The 21,617-nt window shown below is 45.5% G+C and overlaps 1 protein-coding gene across 1 annotated transcript in view; it reads left to right on the forward strand.

Moving 5' to 3' along the window:
* Nucleotides 1-21,617, forward strand: part of fndc3ba (fibronectin type III domain containing 3Ba) — a 444,633-nt gene that overhangs the window by 195,209 nt on the left and 227,807 nt on the right. Inside the window, exons 5-6 of the mRNA XM_041204259.1 lie at nt 13,397-13,637; nt 17,312-17,593. Of these exons, the coding sequence (XP_041060193.1) occupies nt 13,397-13,637; nt 17,312-17,593 (523 nt within the window). The remainder of the gene's footprint in view (nt 1-13,396; nt 13,638-17,311; nt 17,594-21,617) is intronic.

Below are 21,617 nucleotides of genomic sequence, written 5' to 3' on the forward strand. Positions count from 1 at the left end.
CCACCACATCAGCCTACTCTCAATCTTCAGAAAAATGATGGAAGGTGTCATCGACAGTGCTATCAAATGGCACTTGCTTAGCAATAACCTGCTCACTGATGCTCAGTTTGGGTTCCACCAAGGCCACACAACTCCTGACCTCATTACAGCCTTGGTCCAAACATGGACAAAAGAGCTGAACTCCCGAGGTGAGGTGAGAGTGACTGCCCTTGACATCAAAGCCGCATTTGACCGAGTGTGGCATCAAGGAGCCCTAGCAAAACTGGAGTTAATAGGAATCAGGGGAAAACTCTCTGCTGGTTGGAGTCAAACCGAGTTCAAAGGAAGATGTTTGTGGTTGTTGGAGGTCAGTCATCTCAGCTCCGGGACATCACTGCAGGAGTTCCTCAGGGTAGTGTCCTAAGCCCAACCATCTTCAGCTGCTTCATCAATGACCTTCCTTCCATCATAAGGTCAGAAGTGGGGATGTTCGCTGATGATTGTACAATGTTTAGCACCATTTATGACTCCTCAGATTCTGAAGCAGTCCATGTCCAAATATAGCAAGACTTGGACAATATTCAGGCTTGGGCTGATAAGTAAAATTTGTACCAAACAAGTGCCAAGCAATGACCATTTACATCAGGAAACATTCGAAGACATTACATTCCCATGATATTCAATGGCATTCCCATTGCTGAATCCCCCACAATCAACATCCTGGAGGTTACCATTGACCAGAAACTGAACTGGACTAGCCATATAAATACTGTGGCTACAAGAGCAGGTCAGAGGCTGGGAATTCTGTGGATCGTAACTCACTTCCTGACTCCACCAGCTACAAGGCACAAGTCAGGAGTGTGACAGAATATTTCCCACTTGCCTGGATGAGTGCAGCTCCAACAACACTCAAGAAGCTTGACACCATCCAGGGCAAAGCAGCCCACTTGATTGACACCACATCTACAAACATTCACTCCCTCCACCACCAACACACAGAGCAGTGGTGTGTACCATCTACAAGATGCATTGAGCATCTTGTCAATCCTTCATCAACAACCCCATCACCTATATCACCTAGGACACGGGCAGCAGACACATAGAGGCAAGTTCCCCTCCTAGCCACTCACCATCCTGACTTGGAAATATATCGGCCGTTCCTTCACTGCCGCTGGGTCAAAATCCTGGAATCCCTCCCTAACAGCACAATGGGTGTACCTACACCACAGGGATTGCAGTGGTTCAAGAAAATGGCTCACCACCCAAGGGCAACTAGGGAGGGGCAATAAATGCTGGGCCCAGCCAGTGAAGCCCACAGCCCTTGAATGAACAAAACAATAGGGTATAACGTACATGGGCTGTGGAAGCAGACAAAATGGATGGGTAGAGTCTATGATAGGGTAGAGTGTATAATTTCATTTTTTTTTAATTACCAAGAAACCTGCACGAAATGCGAATCCCTTTGGGCAGGATGTGAATTAGCAGCTGGTTTAGGAAAACAATCCTGACCTCCTTGAACTCAGGAAGTTGGAGAGAGTGTGGGGTTGTGTCAGACAGCTTCATTTGTGTTGCAATGCCTGAGTTGTTGGAATTGAAAATAAACCTGTTTAACTCCTGAAGGGATATGTGGCAACCATCTGTGTTTTATATACGCTGAGCGTTTTAATGCATTCCCCAATTATCCATACTCCATTTTCAAACAGGGGCAGAGCAATAGAGAGAGGGAGTAATAGTGGTAGAGTAACAGTGAGAAAGGGAGAGTAACAGAGAATGTAATGATTTAAGCAATAGCAGTAGAAGCAGGTCATAAGGTCCTTTGGGCCTGCGCTGTCATTCAGTACAATCGTGGCTGATCTTGTGCCTCAGCTCCACTTTCCCATTCGATCCCCATATCCCTTAATGTGTTAAAATCAATCAACCTGTGACTTGAATATACTCAATGACTCTAGGGTAGGAAATTCCAGAGATCCGCAACCCTCTGAGTGAAAGAATTTTGCCTCATCCCAGTCCTAAGTAGCTGACCCCTTATCCTGAAATTGTGACCCCTAATTCTAGACTCTTTGGCCGAGGGAAACGGCTTCTCGGTACCCACCCTGTCAAACTGTCACCGAATCTTAATTTTTTAAATTAATTCACAGGATGTGGGTGTCGCTTTGCTGGCTGGGCCAGCATTTATTGCCCATCCCTAATTGCCCTTGAGAAGGTGGTGGTGAGCTGCCTTCTTGAACCGCTGCAGTCCCTGTGGTGTAGGTACACCCACAGTGCTGTTAGGGAGGGAGTTCCAGGGTTGTGACCCAATGAGATCACCTTTCCTTCTTCTAAACTCCATAGAGTAAAGGATCATTCTAGTGAGAAAAGCTGAAAGAAAAGGCAGAGTAACAGAGGGAAGGGAGAGAGGGAAAGAGCAACAGAGAGAGGTGGGGTGGGGGGATAATAACAGAGAGAGGGAGAGAGTAACGGAGTGGGGGAAAGAGTAACAGAGGGGGGAGTGTAACAGAGAGAGAGAAAAGAGAGGAAGAGAGTTAGAGAGGGGAGGAAAGGACAACAGTGGAGGAGAGAGGGGATTGGGAGAGAATAACAGAAGGGGAACGAGAGAGAGTGACAGTGGTGGGGAGAGAGAGCAATGGAGAGATGGAAGAGAGTAAAAGAGAGGAAGAGTTACTGAGAGGGAGAGGAACAGAGAGAGGGGGGACAGAGCTAGCAAGAGATTTAGAGTGTTAGCAAGAAAGGGAGAGAGCATCAGAGGTGGGGGAGAGAGTAAAAATAAAAGAAACGTACTGAAAGCAGGAGTTTATTGCAGCTGAAGGGGCTGACAGCTCTCAGGTGTTTTAATTGGGCCCAAGGAGGAAAGCTCAATGAGGGAGCTCGAGGGAAACGCAAAGACACTGTCCAGATAGGGGGTCACAAGGAGCTGTGCTGCATTCTCCCTCTGCTTCCCTCCCTCCCGCTAGATCCTGACTACCCAGGCCAGAGCTTAACCATAGGCAATTAAATAAAGCCCAGGAATTAAAATATCACCCTGGGCCTGAAACAGGCCCACAAAGTATGGTGCTTAGGCCTAGCCCTTGCCTGCCTGAATTCCCTTGGGAGTTGATATTAACTCCAGAATCCAGGCTGACGTTCCTCAACAACATCAAAGGGTCAAACCAAGGTCACCACCACCCCTATTTGGTGTAGGCAATCCTAAAGCTGTCTTTGAGGGCACAGGGAGCGCTCCTGGTGTCCTGGTCCCCATTCATTCCTCCAGCAAGAGCAAAAGCAAAATGCGGCAGACACTGGGAATCTGAAATAAAATCGGAAAATGCTGGAAATTCTGAGCAAGCCTGGCAGCATCTGTGGGGGTTGGTGGGTGGGTGGGGAGGTGGGGACAAGAGTTTCTGGGTGGAATCTTCTCAGCCCAGCAGAAATGGCATCGTGGTAGCGGGGGCAGGGGTGTGGGGTGGGGTGGTGGAAATTTGCAAAGTAATGTGTCGGGTCAGTGTCCTGCGGTACCTGTTCCTGCCTCAATGTTGGAGGTGGGCTCACAGTCATAGCAGCTACCCCACCCAGGCAGCAGTGCGGGGTCAATTAGTCCACAGTTCAGGCCTCGCTTAGGGGGCAAGTTTCAGACAGCAACAGCATCTCCCCAGCATCACACCATCTCCTTGCCAAGTCACTGCGCCTTGGAGACAGCCTCCTGGTGGCAGGCAAGAAGGCCATCGCCGCCTCCTCCTGGCCTAACGAATGAGCTGCAGGAGTGAAAAGGACACAGCCCCATCCATAGTTTTTCCTTTAGAGGGGCTTTCCCGCTATACTGATGGTCCTAGGAACTGTGGCCCTTCCTTACTTATAAGATTTAAGCAGGCGTCCAGGAGTGTCTCCATTTTGAGGTGCCGTTGCACACCCTGTCCCGTTGGGGTTGCTGCCCAGCCAGTTCTGCGGGCCCTCCTATTGGGCCTCCTGCCTCGGGATCCTACCTGCTAGCTTCAGTTGGCCGCCCACTGTAACCTTGGCCATGCTAACCTGCCTCTGAACTGTGTACGGGCAAGACCCAGAAGTTTATTTATTTGTTATTATTTCATGCAGGGGCCGTGGGCTTCGCTGGCTGGGCCCAGCATTTATTGCCCATCCCTGATTGCCCCTTGAGAAGGTGGTGGAGAGCTTCCTTCTTGAACTGCTGCAGTCCCTGTGGTGTAGGTACACCCACAGTGCTGTTAGGGAGGGAGTTCCAGGATCTTGACCCAGAAATGGTCCTGACCGGCGTTTATTAACAATGTCGGTGGGATTCCACCCAACGTTTCAAAGTCCTTGACCTTACATCAGTTCTGATCATTGACTCGAAACGTTACTTTTGTTTCTCTCTCCACAGAGTCTGTCTGAGTGTTTCCAACATTCACTGTTTTCTTCATGAGAACCAGATTATCTAATCATTGGTTGTTTCTGTGTGTGCATCAGAAGGACAAAAGACTTGCATTCATGTGGCGTCTTTCACAACCTCAGACCAACCTAAAGGGCTTTGCAGTCGATGAAGTACTTTTGAAGTGCAGCCACTGTTGTAATGTAGGAAACACAGCAGCTAATTTGTGCACAGCAAGATCCCACAAACTACGATGTGATAATGACCAGATAATGTGTTTTTTCATGATCCCTATTATTCATTCACGGATGTGGGCTTCGCTGGCTGGGCCAGCATTTATTACCCATCCCTAGTTGCCCTTGAGGTGGTGGGTGAGCTGCCTTCTTGAACCGCTGCAGTCCCTGTGGTGTAGGTACACCCACAGTGCTGTTAGGGAGGGAGTTCCAGGATTTTGACCCAGTGACAGTGAAGGAACAGCGATATATTTCCAAGCCAGGATGGTGAGTGACTTGGAGGGGAACTTCCAGGTGGTGGTGTTCCCATGTATCTGCTGCCCTTGTCCTTCTAGATGGTAGTGGTCATAGGTTTGGAAGGTGCTGTCAAAGGAGCCTTGGTGAATTCCTGCAGTGTGCCTTGTAGATGGTACACATTGCTGCTACTGTGCGTCGGTGGTGGAGGGAGTGAATGTTTGTGGATGGGGTGCCAATCAAGCGGGGCTGCTTTGTCCTGGATGGTGTCAAGCTTCTTGAGTGTTGTGGGAGCTGCACTCATCCAGGCAAGTGGCTCCTGACTTGTGCCTTGTAGATGGTGGATAGGCTTTGGGGAGTCAGGATGTGAGTTACTCGTCACAGAATTCCTAGCCTCTGACCTGCCCTTGTAGTCACAGTATTTATATGGCTGGCCCAGTTCAGTTTAGACCATAAGACCAAAAGACATAGGAGCAGAAATTAGGCCATTCAGCCCATCGATTCTGCTCCACCATTCAATCATGGCAGATAAGTTTCTCAACCCCATTCTCCCGCCTTCTCCCCGTAACCTTTGATCCCCTTACCAATCAAGAACCTATCTATCTCGGTCTTAAATACACTCAATGACCTGGCCTCCACAGCCTTCTGTGGCAATGAATTCCATAGATTCACCACTCTTTATGGACATCCAAAGCCACCATGAGGTCATTAATATTCAACCACAAAGCATGGAATGGAATCACGGGATGCAAGTAAAGTATACCTGTTATCAGGACTTGTAATGACTAGTAAAGTTGATTGAAGGCAATGGCCAAGGTACCAAGTATTGACACATTGTATTGACCATTTGTCGATGTAAAGCTGGAAAGAGCAAGTGACATGTGCAGACATCCAGATCTGTTCTTGAACCAGCCTTTAAGGATCCCCTCCAGCACATACACTGTTTTCCCAATAACCAGTGCCCCACAATGCAAGAATCCCTTTCAGATAAGAAACATACAAACTTGAAGACAAGGGCAGAAAATCCTTTTCTGCACAAACATCTAACCAGACTGAACTTAGTCACTGAGAAATACAACACTGCTCCAAAAATGTTTCAATGCTTATGCAGTGCATCGTCATGTCTACTTATACCAGACATAAACTGTTTACACTCCACAAGTGCCCATCCTACATTAAGACATTAGGCACTCATGACAGACTTACTGGTCAATGGTACCCCACGGGATGATGTTAGTGGGGGATTCAGTGATGGTAATGCCAATGAACATCAAGGGGCGATGGTTGGATTCTCTCTTGTTGGAGGTGGTCATTGCCTGACATTTGTGTTGTGCGAATGTTACTTGCTACTCGTCATCCAAGTCTGGATATTATTTATTAGTTTATACTTCACTGTCAAAGGAGGTTTCCAGGGATTATTACGTGGTGAAAAAGGCCATTTTGAGTGCAAATGAGTTGGTCCCTGAAACACACAGACAAAAGTTGCGAAGTTTAAGGAAACTGGGCAAACTTACATTGAATCCGTAAGGTTTAAATAAAATAGTTTTGACAGATGGATACGAGCTTTGAAGTTCTCAGAGAAACTATACTCTTGGAAGAATTTAAAAACTCCCTACCTTCTGTACTAAGAACCCGTGTTAAAGACCAAAGGGTTGCAACTGTAACAGGCAGCAGTAATGGCTGACGATTATGAGCTGATCCATAAAACCAAACCTGTTTCCCATCACCCCCAAAAATTTGAAAAGGATAGGAAGTGGGAGAGTGAAAGGAAGGCAGATAGCCAGGGTAAAGAATGGATAGCTGGGAATATCTTGAGATCTCCTCCCCAGATCAGGAAGGAAGGTACTGAGGCTGGGGGTGAAACTCAAAGGCCTAAGTGTTACCATTGTAATAAAGTGGGACACATTCATTCAGAATGCTGGAAGTTGCGAGGGAAGCCCATGGGGCTTATTGGAGTTCATAAGAGTGGGTCTGAAAAGGGAACTCAAAAAGAAAATGCCATGGATCAAATTGTAGCTTTAACTACAAATAAAGGACTAGAGGTAAACTTTGCTGTGAATACAGGTGAAGTGAATAAGGTAGATATAAGAGAGATATAAAGCGTTTTTGTCTAAAGGGAAGATAACCCCTTTCATCAAATGATGCAGTTAAACCCATAACTATATTAAAGGACACAGAAGTTACTCAAACTCTTTTGCTGAAGAACCTAGTTTTCCCTCCAGAGAGTTCAATGAAAGCTAAAGTATTAGTAAATGGGATAAGTGGAGAGTATATCCCAGTTCCATTGTACAAAGTGCAATTGGAGTGTAATTTGTTGTCTGGATCGGTGGTTGTGGGAGTGGTTAAGAAACTACCTGCGAGTGGAGTGGATCTATTCCTGGGGAATGATTTGGCAGGAGTGAAGATTATAGCATTGCCCACAATTACAGAAAGTCCAAAAGAAGCTAAAGAGACAGAGCAGTTGCAAGAACAAATTCCTGGTATTTTTCCCTTGTGCGTGGTGACCAGAGCAATAGCTAAACAAAGTCCATCACCAGAGGTCAAAGTAATACCACGAGCAGATGTTAGAGTAGCCAAAACATTCTTTAAGGATGAGAATTATTCAAAGGAAGTGTTTGGCAGGTCTTCATTAACTGAGGCTCAGAAAGCAAATCCAGAGTTAAACAAGTTAGCACAGTCAGCTCACACTGAAGCTGAGGCAGGAGGAATTCCGGAGTGCCATTACCTTAAAAATAAAGTTATGATGAGGAAGTGGAGACACCCTCACAGACCGACGGATGAGGAGTGGACGGTTGTTCATCAGATAGTGGTACCACCCACATATCGTAAGGAGATATTGCGAGTAGCACTCGAGATTCCCATGGCCGCACATATAGGAATACGGAAAACCCAAGCATCGATAAACAGGTATTTTACCTGGCCAAGACTTCATAAAGACGTAGTGCAATTTTGTAGAATGTGTCATACACGTCAGGTAGTAGGTAAACCTCAACATGTAATCAAACCAGCACCTTTAATACCCAAACCAGTTTTTGAAGAACCATTTAGTCGGGTATTAGTAGATTGTGTGGGACCATTACCCAAAATGAAAGCAGGACATCAATACATCCTTACAATCATGGATATGACCACCCGATTTCCAGAAGCTATTCCTTTAAGAACAATTACAGCGAAGGTGGTAGTGGAAAAGTTAACTCAGTTTTTCATTCATTATGGCCGACTGATTGAAATACAATCTGACCAGGGTTCTAACTTGATGTCTAAAATGTTCCAGGATATAATTAGCAGTTTGGGTATCAAACAACTAAAGTCCATCACCTATCACCAACAAACACAGGGGACTTTGGAGAGATCTCATCAGACTTTCAAAACCATGATTAAGATCTATTGCCATGAATACCTAAAGAATTGGGACAAAGGATTGGATTTCTTACTACTTACTACAGAGATTTTCCCTATGAATCAACTGGATTTGGTCCATTCGAATTGTTCTATGGGCATGAAATAAGAGATCCATTCAAAGTGATCAAGGCAAAGTTCCTAAAGTAGAAAGATGAATCCTCCATGATGGGTTACGTGTCCATGTTTCTAGAAAGATTTACAGGACCATGACAGCATCTAAAAATTTCACAAGTCAGAATGAAAGAATGGGCCGATAAACATGCTACAAGTAGAAACTTCCAAGCAGAAGATGAAGTATTAGTATTATTACCTTTGTAGGGTGAATCCCTGAAAGCGAAATTCCATGACCCCTACAAGATGGTTAGGGGGGTCAGTGCAGTGATTTAACATAGAAACTAGGAGCAGGAGTAGGCCATTCGGCCCTTCGAGCCTGCTCCGCCATTCAGTATGATCATGGCTGATCATCCAACTCAATAACCTGCTCCCGCTTTCTACCCATATCCTTTGATCCCTTTCGCCCCAAGAGCTATATCTAACTCCTTCTTGAAAACATACAATATTTTGGCCTCAGCTACTTTCTGTGGTAGTGAATAACTCCTCATCCGTCAGTCTATGAGGGTGAATCCACTTCCTCATCAGAACTCTATTTTTAAGGTAATGGCACTCTGGAATTCCTCCTGCCTCAGCTTCAGTGTGAGCTGACTGTGCTAACTTGTTTAACTCTGGATCTGCTTTCTGAGCCTCAGTTAATGAAGACCTGCCAAACACTTCCTTTGAATAATTCTCATCCTTAAAGAATGTTTCGGCTACTCTAACATCCGCTCGTGATATTACTTTGCCCTCTGGTGATGGACTTTGTTTAGCTATTGCTCTGGTCACCACACATGATGGAAAAACACCAGGAACTTGTTCAAGGCTCACCACTCTCTGGGTGAAGAAATTTCTCCTCATCTCAGTCCTAAATTGTCTACCCCGTATCCTCAAACTGTGACCCCTGGTTCTGGATTCCCCCACCATCGGGAACATCCTTCCTGATCTACCCTGTCTAGTCCTGTTAGAATTTTATAGGTTTCTATGAGATCCCCCCTCATTCTTCTGAACTGCAGCGAATATAATCCTAACTGACTCAATCTCTCCTCATATGTCAGTCCCGCCATCCCAGGAATCAGTCTGGTAAACCTTCGCTGCACTCCCTCTATAGCAAGTACATCCTTCCTCAGATAAGGAGACCAAAACTGCACACAATATTCCAGTTGTGGTCCCACCAAGGCCCTGCATAATTGCAGCAAGACATCCCTGTTCCTGTACTCGAATCCTCTCGCTATGAAGGCCAACATACCATTTGCCTTCTTTACCGCCTGCTGCACCTACATGCTTACCTTCAGCGACTGGTGTACAAGGACACCCAGGTCTCATTGCACATTCCCCTCTCTCAATTTATAGCCATTCAGAAAATAAACTGCCTTCCTGTTTTTGCTACCAAAGTGGATAACCTCATATTTATCCACATTATACTGCATCTGCCATGCATTTGCCCACTCACTCAGCTTGTCCAAATCACACTGAAGCATCTCTGCATCCTCCTCACAACTCACCCTCCCACCCAGCTTTGTATCTGATAGTTACTCCTATGCATAGGAAGAAGAAACAGTTATGTCACATAAACATGTTGAAGAAGTGTCATTGCAGAGGAGATGATCAGAAAGAGTAAGTGTGCCAGGTGTAGGAGTAGTGGAGGATGACAAAGGCAGTAAAATTCAGCTGGAAGGAGAAGTAGACAGTGCACAAAGTGAACCACCTACAATTCGGCTAGCCAATATGAAAATACTGGGACAGTTAGACACTGTGTTCTCATAGTTAGAGGAAGGATCACAGGAAGATTTAATAAGGTTACTTAGGAAGCGTAAGAAAATTTAGAGGGATACACCTGGATGCAACACATTAACTAAACATGGTGTGGACGTAGGAGACTCAGTGCCGATGAAACTATGTCTGTATTGGTTGAGCCCAAAAAACCCAGCTCAGTTAGAAACAGAGATCCAATATATGCTGGAAAAGCAATTGATCAAGCCCAGCCAGAGCAGCTGGAGTGCAGCGGTCCTGTTGGTTCCTAAGCCGGATGGATCCACTAGATTTTGCCTAGACCACAGGAAAATGAATATAGTTAAACAAGGACAGATTCATATCCGATTCCTCAGTTAGAGGATTGCATCGATAGGGTGGACAGTGCCCCATTTCTTTCTAAAATTGATCTGTTGAAGGGGTACTGGCAAGTTCGTTTAACATCGAGGGCTAAAGAAATATCTGCCTTCGTTACACCCAGTGGATTGTATCAATATCTAGTTATGCCCTTTGGGTTTAAAAACACCCCAGCTACATTTCAGAGACTTATGAATCAAGTTGTAGCTGAAGTACCTGACTCTGTGGTTTATTTAAGTGATGTCATAATATATAGTAACACATGGGAAGACCATGTAAAGCAATTAGAGGACCTGTTTAAGCAATTGCAGTTGGCTGGCTTAGTCATAAATCTGACCAAGAGCGAATCTGCAAAAAGCGAGGATGACTTACCTCGGTCACATTGTCGGTGTTGCCGAGAACAGTAAAAGTGAACGTTCTAATAGAACTTCCCATTCCTAAAACCAAGCAATAAATATGAGGTTTTTGGGAATGTGTGGGTTTTATTGGAAATTTTTGTGTCTAACTTCAGCACAATAGCTGCACCTCTAGCCAATTTGCTAAGAAAACAGGCAAGAGTGGTATGGTCAGCAGAACGCCAAGCAGCCTTTGAAAAGCTGAAGACAATCTTAATAAATGAACCCGTGTTGGCCGTCCCTGACTTTACCACACCCTTTAAAATGGCCATTGATGCTAGCGGGTAGGTGCAGCTCTATCACGAGGTGATAAATTAGGGATAGAGAAGTCGGTGCGGTACTTTTCCAAGAAACTAAATCAATGTCAGAGGAATTACTCTTCTGCAATAGAAAAAGAAACTCCAGCATTGTTGTTGTCCCTTCAACACTTTGAAGCTTAGGTTCGACATGATAACAAGGAAACATTAATCTACACCGTCCATAATCCGCTGGTGTTCATTGGAAAGTTTAAGTCTGGAAATGCGATACTGTTTGAATGGAGTCTATTGTTTTAACCATTCCATATAAAGATTGTTCACATCACCGGTAGAGTTAAAGGCCTGAATCTTCTGGTCGGTAAGCCACCCTGGGTCCCGCTTACCGACCCATAAAGTGACCCGCGGTAAAGTCCGGCGTGTGACGCTGCGTGTTATTCTGATCTTCAGTTCGGTAGGTGTGCACCGGAGTCGGTTGCGCGCCCGCCGAACTGTCAAAGGCCTGTTAAGGCCATTTAAAAACCACCTCAATCAATTAACAGGGCTGCCCGCCCAAAAATTGAATAAAAATATTTGTTGAGATTCATTGTCATATCCCGGCTCCTGTGACACTGTCTTAAAACATTTTTATTCTTCTTTATTTAAATTTTTTCAAAATCAAGCTAATCTCCCTGAGGCGGCTCTGTGCCTCAGGGAGATTTCTGCACGTGTTCGAGTGTGAAGGAGCGCAGGCCCCGACTCAGCCTACTCCTGCCCCCTCCCCCACCCCCCCCCACCCCCCGCCTGCACAAGGAGGGCTCAGCACTTCTCGGCGCTTAATTGGCCCCACCCACGTAAAATGGCAGCGCGTAGTCGATTGCGGGCGGCGATCGGCTGTGCGCCCGGTCCCGCTCAGTCCACCCCCAACCGGGGAGAAAGTTCTCCCTAATGGGATCACGGATGCACTGTCCCAGGAGTAAAATACTGAAATAAATGAAAGGGGTAGGAAATTCTTAAGATTTTATAAGGTGGACGAAGAATGAATGAATGAAGTCTTGTATCTTGTTGTCCACGTGTCTCTTACCTTGTGATGAAACGCATTTTTGAAATGGTGTTTCATCTCTTTTTAAGGATGTAGGCATGTAAGGAACCTATTTTTGTTTTGCTTGGACTGTGGCTTTAAAATTGGACTATGGCTTTAAAAACTACCATGGCTGCAGTTGAAAGACGTGTTCACTGGAACAGGATGTGGAATATACAATGTCTGGAACATCTTCTGGAACAGAGTGTGCCAGGTTGGACAAAATGGTGCCAGAAAGGGGAACTGCCTAGCAACCACATTTTTATTGGCTCCTGATTAGGTGCCCAAGGTTTTGTGTGATAGCAGTGAGCAGAGAGATCCTAGCCTGCAAAGAGAACACACCTAAAACTTTTCTCTCCTGTGTGTGTAAGATTCCAGTAAACCTACAAGGCTAGCTAACTGGCTTTTTCTTCATATCACTGTAACCTGCTCTCTCTGAAAAAAACCCTGTCAAGCGGAAAAGGGGAAAATCCCCAGTAGAGGCATTGAAAAGCAAATTTCCAATCAGTGAACTACAGACTGAAAGTGCTGGAAGACCATCTCGTGTCATTAACAATGAACTGCAAGGAATTTGGGAAGACATCAATCAAAATCAACCCATCTAATCCCATTCTCCGGATTGGTGTTATTGAACTGTTTTATCTCACCCTTAAAGTCCATGTTTTGTATGTCTTATGTGTGTGTGTGTGTTTGTGTATACAGGTTAGGAAGGGGTAGAGTTTAAGTTATAGAATTAAAAGCTAGCAGTTCATGTTTCTTGCTTTAGCCACTGATTATGGACAATTTGTTTAATAAACAGTTATTTACTTATTAAGTTTACAAACCTGGTGCTTGTATTCTGTTAACCCAAATTAAACAGTTAGGTAGAACTGGGGCAATTTGGTGGTCTAATCAAACTTTTCCCATTTGTCATGACTCGGGGAGCAGTGGGGCCGATATTACAGCGCGCTATCCCCAGTGACTCGTGACAAAGTGCAGTCACTGTCGTGAAGTAGGAAACGTGGAGTCAATTGGTGCACAGCGAGCTCCCACAAACAGCAATGTGATAACGGCCAATCTGTTATTGAACACGAGGACGAGAAGGAATTGCTGGTAGAGTGGGATGAAGTTGGGTGGAAGGAGGCTTGTGTGGGCATCAACACTAGCATAGAGCAGTCGGGCAGAATGGCATGTTTCTACCCTCTGCTTTATGTAATCCTGAGGCGCTATAAAAGCATGGGGTTAGATTTGGAGGGGTTGCCTTTCCAATCAATCGATGTTATGAGGAACATGTTAATTTCTTTCTCTCTCCTTGCCAATCACAGGTGATCGAGGATAACACTGGGGTCCGCAGGGTTGTGGTCACTCCGCAGTCTCCAGAATGCTTCCCGCCAAGCTACCCATCAGCCATCTCACCGACCCATCACCTGCCTCCATACATCACCCACCACCCTCATCTCATCCCTCACTCACATGCAGCCTATTATCCCCCAGTCACTGGGCCAGGAGACCTACCACCTCAGTTCTTCCAACACCACCTCCCACCAACAATATACGGGGAACAAGGTAATCACTTAGCGAGCACATAAATGCAAAGGCGGCAGAGAAAGTTTGTGTCCAATTCTGGGCACCCACACTTTAGGACGGATGTCACTGCTTTGGAAAGGGTGGAGTGGGGGTTTACAAAAATGGTACCAGGGATGAAATCCCTCGACTTCAGTTATGTGGAGAGACTAGGGAAACTGGGATCGTTCTCTTAAGAGCAGAGAAGGTTAAGAGGCGATTTAATTGAGGGAGAACTTGTTTCCACTGGCAGGCGGGTTGGTAACCAGGACACGCATATTTAAGAAAATTGGCTCAAGAAACTGAGGGATGATGAAAATTTCTTTTTAATCTGTGAGTTGTTATGATTTGAAATGTGCCTCTTGGAAGGGTAGTGGAAGCAGATTCAATAGTAAATTTAAAAGTGAAATGGATATGTATTTGTAAAGGAAGCATTTCCGACAGTATAGGGAAAGACCATAAGATCATAAGACATAGGAGCAGAAATTAGGCCATTCGGCCCATCGAGTCTGCTCCACCATTCAATCATGGCTGATAAGTTTCTCAACCCCATTCTCCCACCTTCTCCCCATAACCTTTGATCCCCTTACCAGTCAAGAACCTATCTAACTCGGTCTTAAATACACTCAATGACCTGGCCTCCATAGCCTTCTGTGGCAATGAATTCCATAGATTCACCACTCTCTGGCTAAAGAAGTTTCTCCTCATCTCTGTTCTAAAAGGTCTTCCCTTTACTCTGAGGCTGTGCCCTCGGGTCCTAGTCTCTCCTACTAATGGAAACATCTTCCCCATGTCCACTCTATCCAGTTCTTTCAATATTCTGTAAGTTTCAATCAGATCCCCCCTCATCCTTCTAAACTCCATTGAGTGTAGACCCAGAGTCCTTAAACATTCCTCATATGTTAAGCCTTTCATTCCTGGGATCGTTCTCGTGAACCTCCTCTGGACCTTCTCCAGGGCCAGAACATCCTTCCTGAGATATGGGGCCCAAAATTGCTCACAATATTCTAAATGTGGTCAGACAGACCCTTATAAAGCCCTGCTTTTATATTCTAGTTCTCTCGAAATAAATGCCAACATTGCATTTGCCTTCCTAACTACTGACTCAACCTACAAGTTAACCTTGAGAGAATCCTGGACTAGGACTCCCAAGTCCCTTTGCACTCCAGATTTCTGAATTCTCTCCCCATTTAGAAAATAGTCTATGCCTCTATTCTTCCTACCAAAGTGCTTGACCTCACACTTCCCCACGTTGTATTCCATCTGCCACTTCTTTGCCCATTCTCCTAACCTGTCCAAATCCTTCTGCAGCCTCCCCGCCCCCTCAATACTACCTGTCCCTCCACCTATATTTGTATCATCTGCAAACTTAGCCAGGATGCCCTCAGTTCCTTCATCTAGATCATTAATGTATAAAGTGAAAAGTTGTGGTCCCAACACTGACCCCTGCAGAACCCCACTAGTCACGGGCCGCCATCCTGAGAAGGACCCCCTTATCCCCACTCTGAAGTGAGACTGATTGGAAAGGGTCTTTCACAGAGCTAGCACAGGCATGGTGGACTGAATAACACTTGTCTGTGCTGTATCTTTCTTTGGTCTGGGCCATGTTTATGCTGCCAGTGTTGGAACCCAGGACTGCTCCTTTAACAACCCTTTCTTCCGAACCATAGCTCAACCTTCCATTTCTCATACAACCTACAGGGGTCCCAAAACACAGGCCCTGATTTTAACTCCAGGTAGGCTTTGGGTGGGTGGGCTTCTTCAAACAATACGTTCTGGAACCAACTAGGGTACATGCTATTTTAGAACTTGGTAATGTGTAGTAAGACACGATTAATAAATCACCTCATGGTAAAGGATCCTCTAGGTAAGAGTGATCATAACATGATGGAACTTCACACTCAGTTGGAGGGTGAGAAATTTGGGCCTGAAAGGAATGTCTTAAACTTAAAGGCAATTACAGAGGCATGAAGGCAGAGTTGACTAAAGTGGGATGGAAAAATAGGTGAAAAGGTAAGACGGCAGAGAAGCAGTAGCAGATATTTATTGACGTATTTTCTAACTCTCAACAAAGGTACATTCCCTTGAAAAAAAAGACTCTGAGAAGGATGCACTGAGGAAGTTAAGGGTGGTATCAAATTGAAACAAAAGGTGTACAGTGCTGTAAAGATTAGATTCTGAATAGGTCCCAATGGATTAGAAAGTGGCAAATGCAACAGCACTAATCAAGAAATGAGGGAGACCAAAAGCAGAAAACTATAGGTTAGTTAGTCTAACATCTGTCATAGGGAAAATACTAGAACCCATCAGAATCCATTATTAAGGAGTTAGAGGCAGGACATTTAGAAAATCATTATGTAATCAGGCAGAGTCAACATGGTTTTGTGAAAGGGAAACCATGTTTGACAAATTTATTAGAGTTCTTTGAGGATGCAGGGTGGATAAAGGGAAACCAGCAGATTTAATATATTTGGACCTAAAAGGCAGATACAGGACTGTAGTGGTTATATTGCTAGACTAGCAATGCAGAGAGATACAGGAGTGTAGTGGTTATATTACCGGACTAGTAATCCAGAGAGATACAGGAGTGTAGTGGTTATATTACTGGACTAGTAATTGAGAGATCACCAGTTCCAATTTCATCAGGGCAATTTTATGATTTTAATTCATTTTTAAAAAATGTCTGGAAATAAAAAAACTCACTCTGCACTGTGCCTTCACCTAACAATTAACTCTGATTGGCTTCAGTCTACATTGTACTCTCACCTAATGACTAAACTCTGATTTCCTCATTCTGCATTGTCCCCTCACCTAACAATTAAACTCTGATTGGCCTCACTCTGCACTGTCCCCTCACCTAATAATTAAACTCTGATTGGCCTCATTCTGCCCTGTGTCTGCACCTAACAATTAAACTCTGATTGAACTCACTCTGCACTGTCCCCTCACCTAACAATTAAACTCTGATTGAACTCACTCTGCACTGTCCCCTCACCTAACAATTAAACTCTGATTGACCTCAATCTGCACTGTGTCTGCACCTAACAATTAAACTCTGATTAGCCTCACTCTGCGCTGACCCCTCACCTAACAATTAAACTCTAATTGGCCTCACTCTGCACTGTCCCCTCACCTAACAATTAAACTCTGATTGACCTCAATCTGCACTGTGTCTGCACCTAACAATTAAACTCTGATCGGCCTCAATCTGCACTGTCCCCTCACCTAACAATTAAACTCTGATTGGCCTCAATCTGCACTGTCCCCTCACCTAACAATTAAACTCTGATTGGCCTCAATCTGCACTGTCCCCTCACCTAACAATTAAACTCTGATTGGCCTCAATCTGCACTGTCCCCTCACCTAACAATTAAACTCTGATTGGCCTCAATCTGCACTGTCCCCTCACCTAACAATTAAACTCTGATTGGCCTCAATCTGCACTGTCCCCTCACCTAACAATTAAACTCTGATTGACCTCAATCTGCACTGTCCCCTCACCTAACAATTAAACTCTGATTGGCCTCAATCTGCACTGTCCCCTCACCTAACAATTAAACTCTGATTAAACTCACTGAGTAATTTAATTCCTGTCTTTCTTTCTCGATTTGTTTCTTTTTAATTTTTCTCTCTCTCTCTCTCTTTCTTAATTAAGGCTGTGTTTTATTCTTGAACAGAATTCATACCTTTATATGGAATGTCCAGTTATATAACGAGAGAAGACCAGTACAGCAAACATGATCGACTGCACAAAAAGCTCAAGATTGACCGACAGAACCGATTAAACAGCCCGCCCTCTACCATCTACAAGAACCATATGAGCTCCTGTGCCACGATATACAATGGCTATGGGAAGGGAGCGTGTGTGGCGGGGGTGGGAGGGGGCGGAGGAACTGGCATCAAGAAGTCAGAACGGAGAGCAAGGAGCAGCCCCAGGATGAATGAGCAGGACGTCCAAGGTAAGGAACTTTATCCCCGCGGCTTCACTAGGTCGTATAGACACTGTGTCGGGTCCTTAGCAATGTGCCAGCATGGCGTACGTAATGGACAAGGTCAGGGTCAGCTGTGGTACCTCATTCCTCAGCCCCTCCCCTCCTCCCTAAACCCACCACTCACTCACTCAGGAAACCCACATCCCTGGTTCCACCTACCCCCCTCCACCCAGTCAGAGGATCAGAGGAAGAGAAGAGACACTGACTAGAGTCTTACAGGTCTACAGCACAGAAAAAGCCCTTCGGCCCATCGGGTCTGCACCGGTCAAACAAGTACCTAACTATTCTAATCCCATTTCCCAGCACTAGGCCCATAGCTTAGTATGCTATGGCATCGCAAGTGCACATCCAAATACTCCTTAAATGTTATGAGGGTTTCTGCCTCCACCACCCTTTCAGGCCGTGAGTTCCAGATTCCCACCACCCTCTGGGTGAAAAAATTCTTCCTCACACCCCCTCTAAACCGCCTGCCCCTTACCTTAAATCTCTGTCCCCTGGTTATTGATCCCTCCACCAAGGGGAAAAGTTCCTTTAGATCATGAACTCTCTCCTCCATCCCCACCCCCCCTTCCGATCCCCCTTTTTCCTCTTTGTTTTTTCCAATAATTTATATATATTTTTCTTTTCCCACCTATTTCCATTATTTTTAAATGTATTTCCATCCATTGTTTTATCTCTACCTTTTAGCCTATTTCCATCCCTTCCCCCACCCCACCCCCACTAGGGCTATCTGTCCCTTGCTCATCCTGCTTTCTACCTTTAATTATCACATTCCTTAGATAATATCACCACCTTCAACACCTCTTTGTCCTTTTGTCTGTGACATCTTTTGACAATCTCCCTATCACTGGTCCTCTATCCAGCTCTACCTGTCCCACCACCCCCAGTTAAACCAGCTTATATTTCACCTCTTTTCTATTTTTCCTTAGTTCTGTTGAAGAGTCATTCGGACTCGAAACGTCAACTGTGTTCCTCTCTGCAGATGCTGCCAGACCTGCTGAGTTTTTCCAGGTATTTTTGTTTTTGTTTTGGAAAAGTTCCTCCCTGTCTACCCTATCTATGCCCTATCTACGCCCTCATAATTTTATTCACCTCAGTCATGTCCCCCCTCAATCTCCTCTGCTCCAGGGAAAATAACCCCAGTTTATCCAATCTCTTCTCATAACTAAAACTCTCCAGCCCAGGCAACATCCTGGTAAATCTCCTCTGCACTCTCTCTAGTGCAATCACATCCTTCATATAATGTGGATTCCAGAACTGCACACAGTACTCTAGCTGTGGGCTAACCAGCGTTTTACACAGTTCCAGCATAACCTCCCTGCTCTTATATTCTATACCTTGACTAATAAAGGCAAGTATCCCATATGCCTTCTTAATCACCTTATCTACCTGTCCCGCTACCTTAAGCGACCGGTGGACATGCACACCAAGGTCCTTCTGATCCTCAGTACTTCCCAGGTTCCTACCATTCATCGTGTATTCCCGTGCCTTGTTTGTCCTGCCCAAGTACATCACCTCACACTTATCCAGATTAAATTCCTTTTGCCACTGATCAGCCCATCTGACCAGCCCGTCTATATCCTCCTGTAATCTAAGGCTATCCTCCTCACTATTTACCACCCCACCAATTTTTGCATCATCCGCGAACTTACTGATCAACCCTCCTACGTTCCAGTCTAAATCATTTATATATACCACAAACAGCAAGGGACCCAACACCAATCCCTGTGGAACCCCACTGGACACAGGCATCCAGTCACAAAAACACCCCTCGACCATCACCCTCTTCCTGCTTCCTGCCACTCACCCAATTCTGGATCCAATTTGCCAAGTTGCCTTGGATCCCATGGGCTCTTACCTTCGTTATCTGTCTCCCATGTGGGACCTTATCAAAAGCCTTGCTGAAGTCCAAGTAGTCTACGTCAAATGCATTGCCCTCATCTGCACACCTGGTCATTTCTTCGGAAAATTCAATCAAATTGGTCAGACATGACCTCCCCTTAACAAAACCATGCTGACTATTCTTAATCCTTGCCTCTCCAAGTGTAGATTAATTCTGTCCCTCAGAATTGCTTCCAATAGTTTCCCCACCACTGAGGTTAGACTGACTGGCCTGTAGTTCCCTGGTTTATCCCTTCCTCCCTTCTTGAATAACGGTACCACATTGTCTGTCCTCCAGTCCTCTGGTACCTCTCCTGTGGCGAGAGAGGGATTGAAAATTATTGCCAACGCCCCTACTATCTCATCCCTTGCCTCACTCAACAGCCTGGGATACATTTCATCCGGGCCTGGAGATTTATCTACTTTTAAGCCTGCCAGACCACTTAGAACCTCCTCCCTTTCTATGCTAATTTCTTTAATTATATCACAGTCCTTCTGACTGATTTCCATACCCACGTTGTCCCTCTCACTTATGAACACTGACACAAATTATTCATTTAGAACCCTACCTATGTCTTTCAGCTCTGCACACAAATTACCACTATGGTCCTTAATGGGCCCTTTCTTTTCCCTATTTATCCTCTTACTCTTAATGTACTTGTAAAATAACTTTGGATTTTCCTTTATTTTACTTGCCAATGTTTTCTCTTGCCCTCTTTTTGCTCTCCTAATTTCCTTTTTAAGTCCCCCCCCTACACATTCTACACTCCTCTAGGGCTCCCGCTGTTCTGAGCCCTCGGTATCTGCCATGAGCCTCCCTTTATCTCTTTATCCAATCCTGTATATCCCTCGACATCCAGGGTTCCCTGGATTTGTTGGTCCCACCCTTTGTCTTTACTGGAATATGTTGGCCTTGTACTCTCCCTATTTCCTACTTGAATGAGTCCCACTGCTCTGACGCAGATTGACCTAAAAGTAGCTGCTCCCGGTCCGCTCAGGCCAAATCATATCCGATCTTATCGAATTCAACCTTCCCCCAATTGAGGACTCTGATTTCTGGCCCATCCTTGTCCTTTTCCAAAACTAAAGGAGCAAAAAAAAAAAAAAGAGCTGTGATGACGCTGTGGCCAAATAGCTTGCCAAATCTCACCACCGAGGCTTTCACTGCTGAGGACTGGTAGATTGGGTGAGGTGCTGGGTGTGTGTCGGCTGGTAAGGGTTGATGTTAACCCCATCTTCTCCACCGTCTAGAGTAGTGAGGAGCTGGCAGGAGGCGGCTGGGGGTGGTGGTGGGGGGGGGTGGTGGTTGAGGGGAATGGGTTGAAGGTGGGGGTGATACCAATAAGAGATTAATTGGCAGAATGCATGCTTCCCCACCCCCCCCCACTCCCCCTTTCTCCACCCACCCTCCCAGGTCAGCAGCTGCTGAGACCCCCTCTAAATTCCACCCACCCCCCCACCCCCTCACAATCCAGATAGCTACAAGCCAGTCTCCTGTCTCCAGTCCCCACTCTCACCCCTCCCACTTATACAAGCACAAAGCAATCGCGTGCCTGCACCAGGGATCGTTACGCTCTGTAAGAAGTCAGTTGCCAGAGCGACGGAATTCTTGTCAGCTGAAGAAAGGCTATCAGTTACTAAGCCTGACAAAGCACAAGAAATCTCCTGGTTTCAGGAATTCCCCTGGACAGACAGTACCCCTCTACTTGATTCTGGAGTCCCCCCCCCACCACCGTCTGCCTGTCTGTCTGTCTCTCTCCCGCCTCCCCCACCAACCCCGATCTAAGCTCAGCCACATCGACCTCCCAGTTTTTGTTATTAATCTTTCAGGTAAAATGTATGGGATGTGACATTCCTGAGAGAGGAGAAGATGTTCTGTGGTTGATTGTCTATCGAGCGATGTGCTTACACAATGTGATCTGTCTGCTGACTTTCAGATTCTGAGAATGTTTGGCTGGGGGAGAGAGGAAGGGAGTTGGCAGTGTTTGAGTCATGCACCTGCTGTGTGTGTGTGTGTGTGTGTGTGTGTGTGTGTGTGTGTGTGTGTGTGTGTGTGTGTGTGTGTGTGTGTGTGTGTGTGGTGTGTGTGCGTGCATGTGGTGTGTGTGCG

Source organism: Carcharodon carcharias, chromosome 2 (genome assembly GCF_017639515.1).
Source record: "Carcharodon carcharias isolate sCarCar2 chromosome 2, sCarCar2.pri, whole genome shotgun sequence".
NCBI lineage: Eukaryota > Metazoa > Chordata > Chondrichthyes > Lamniformes > Lamnidae > Carcharodon > Carcharodon carcharias.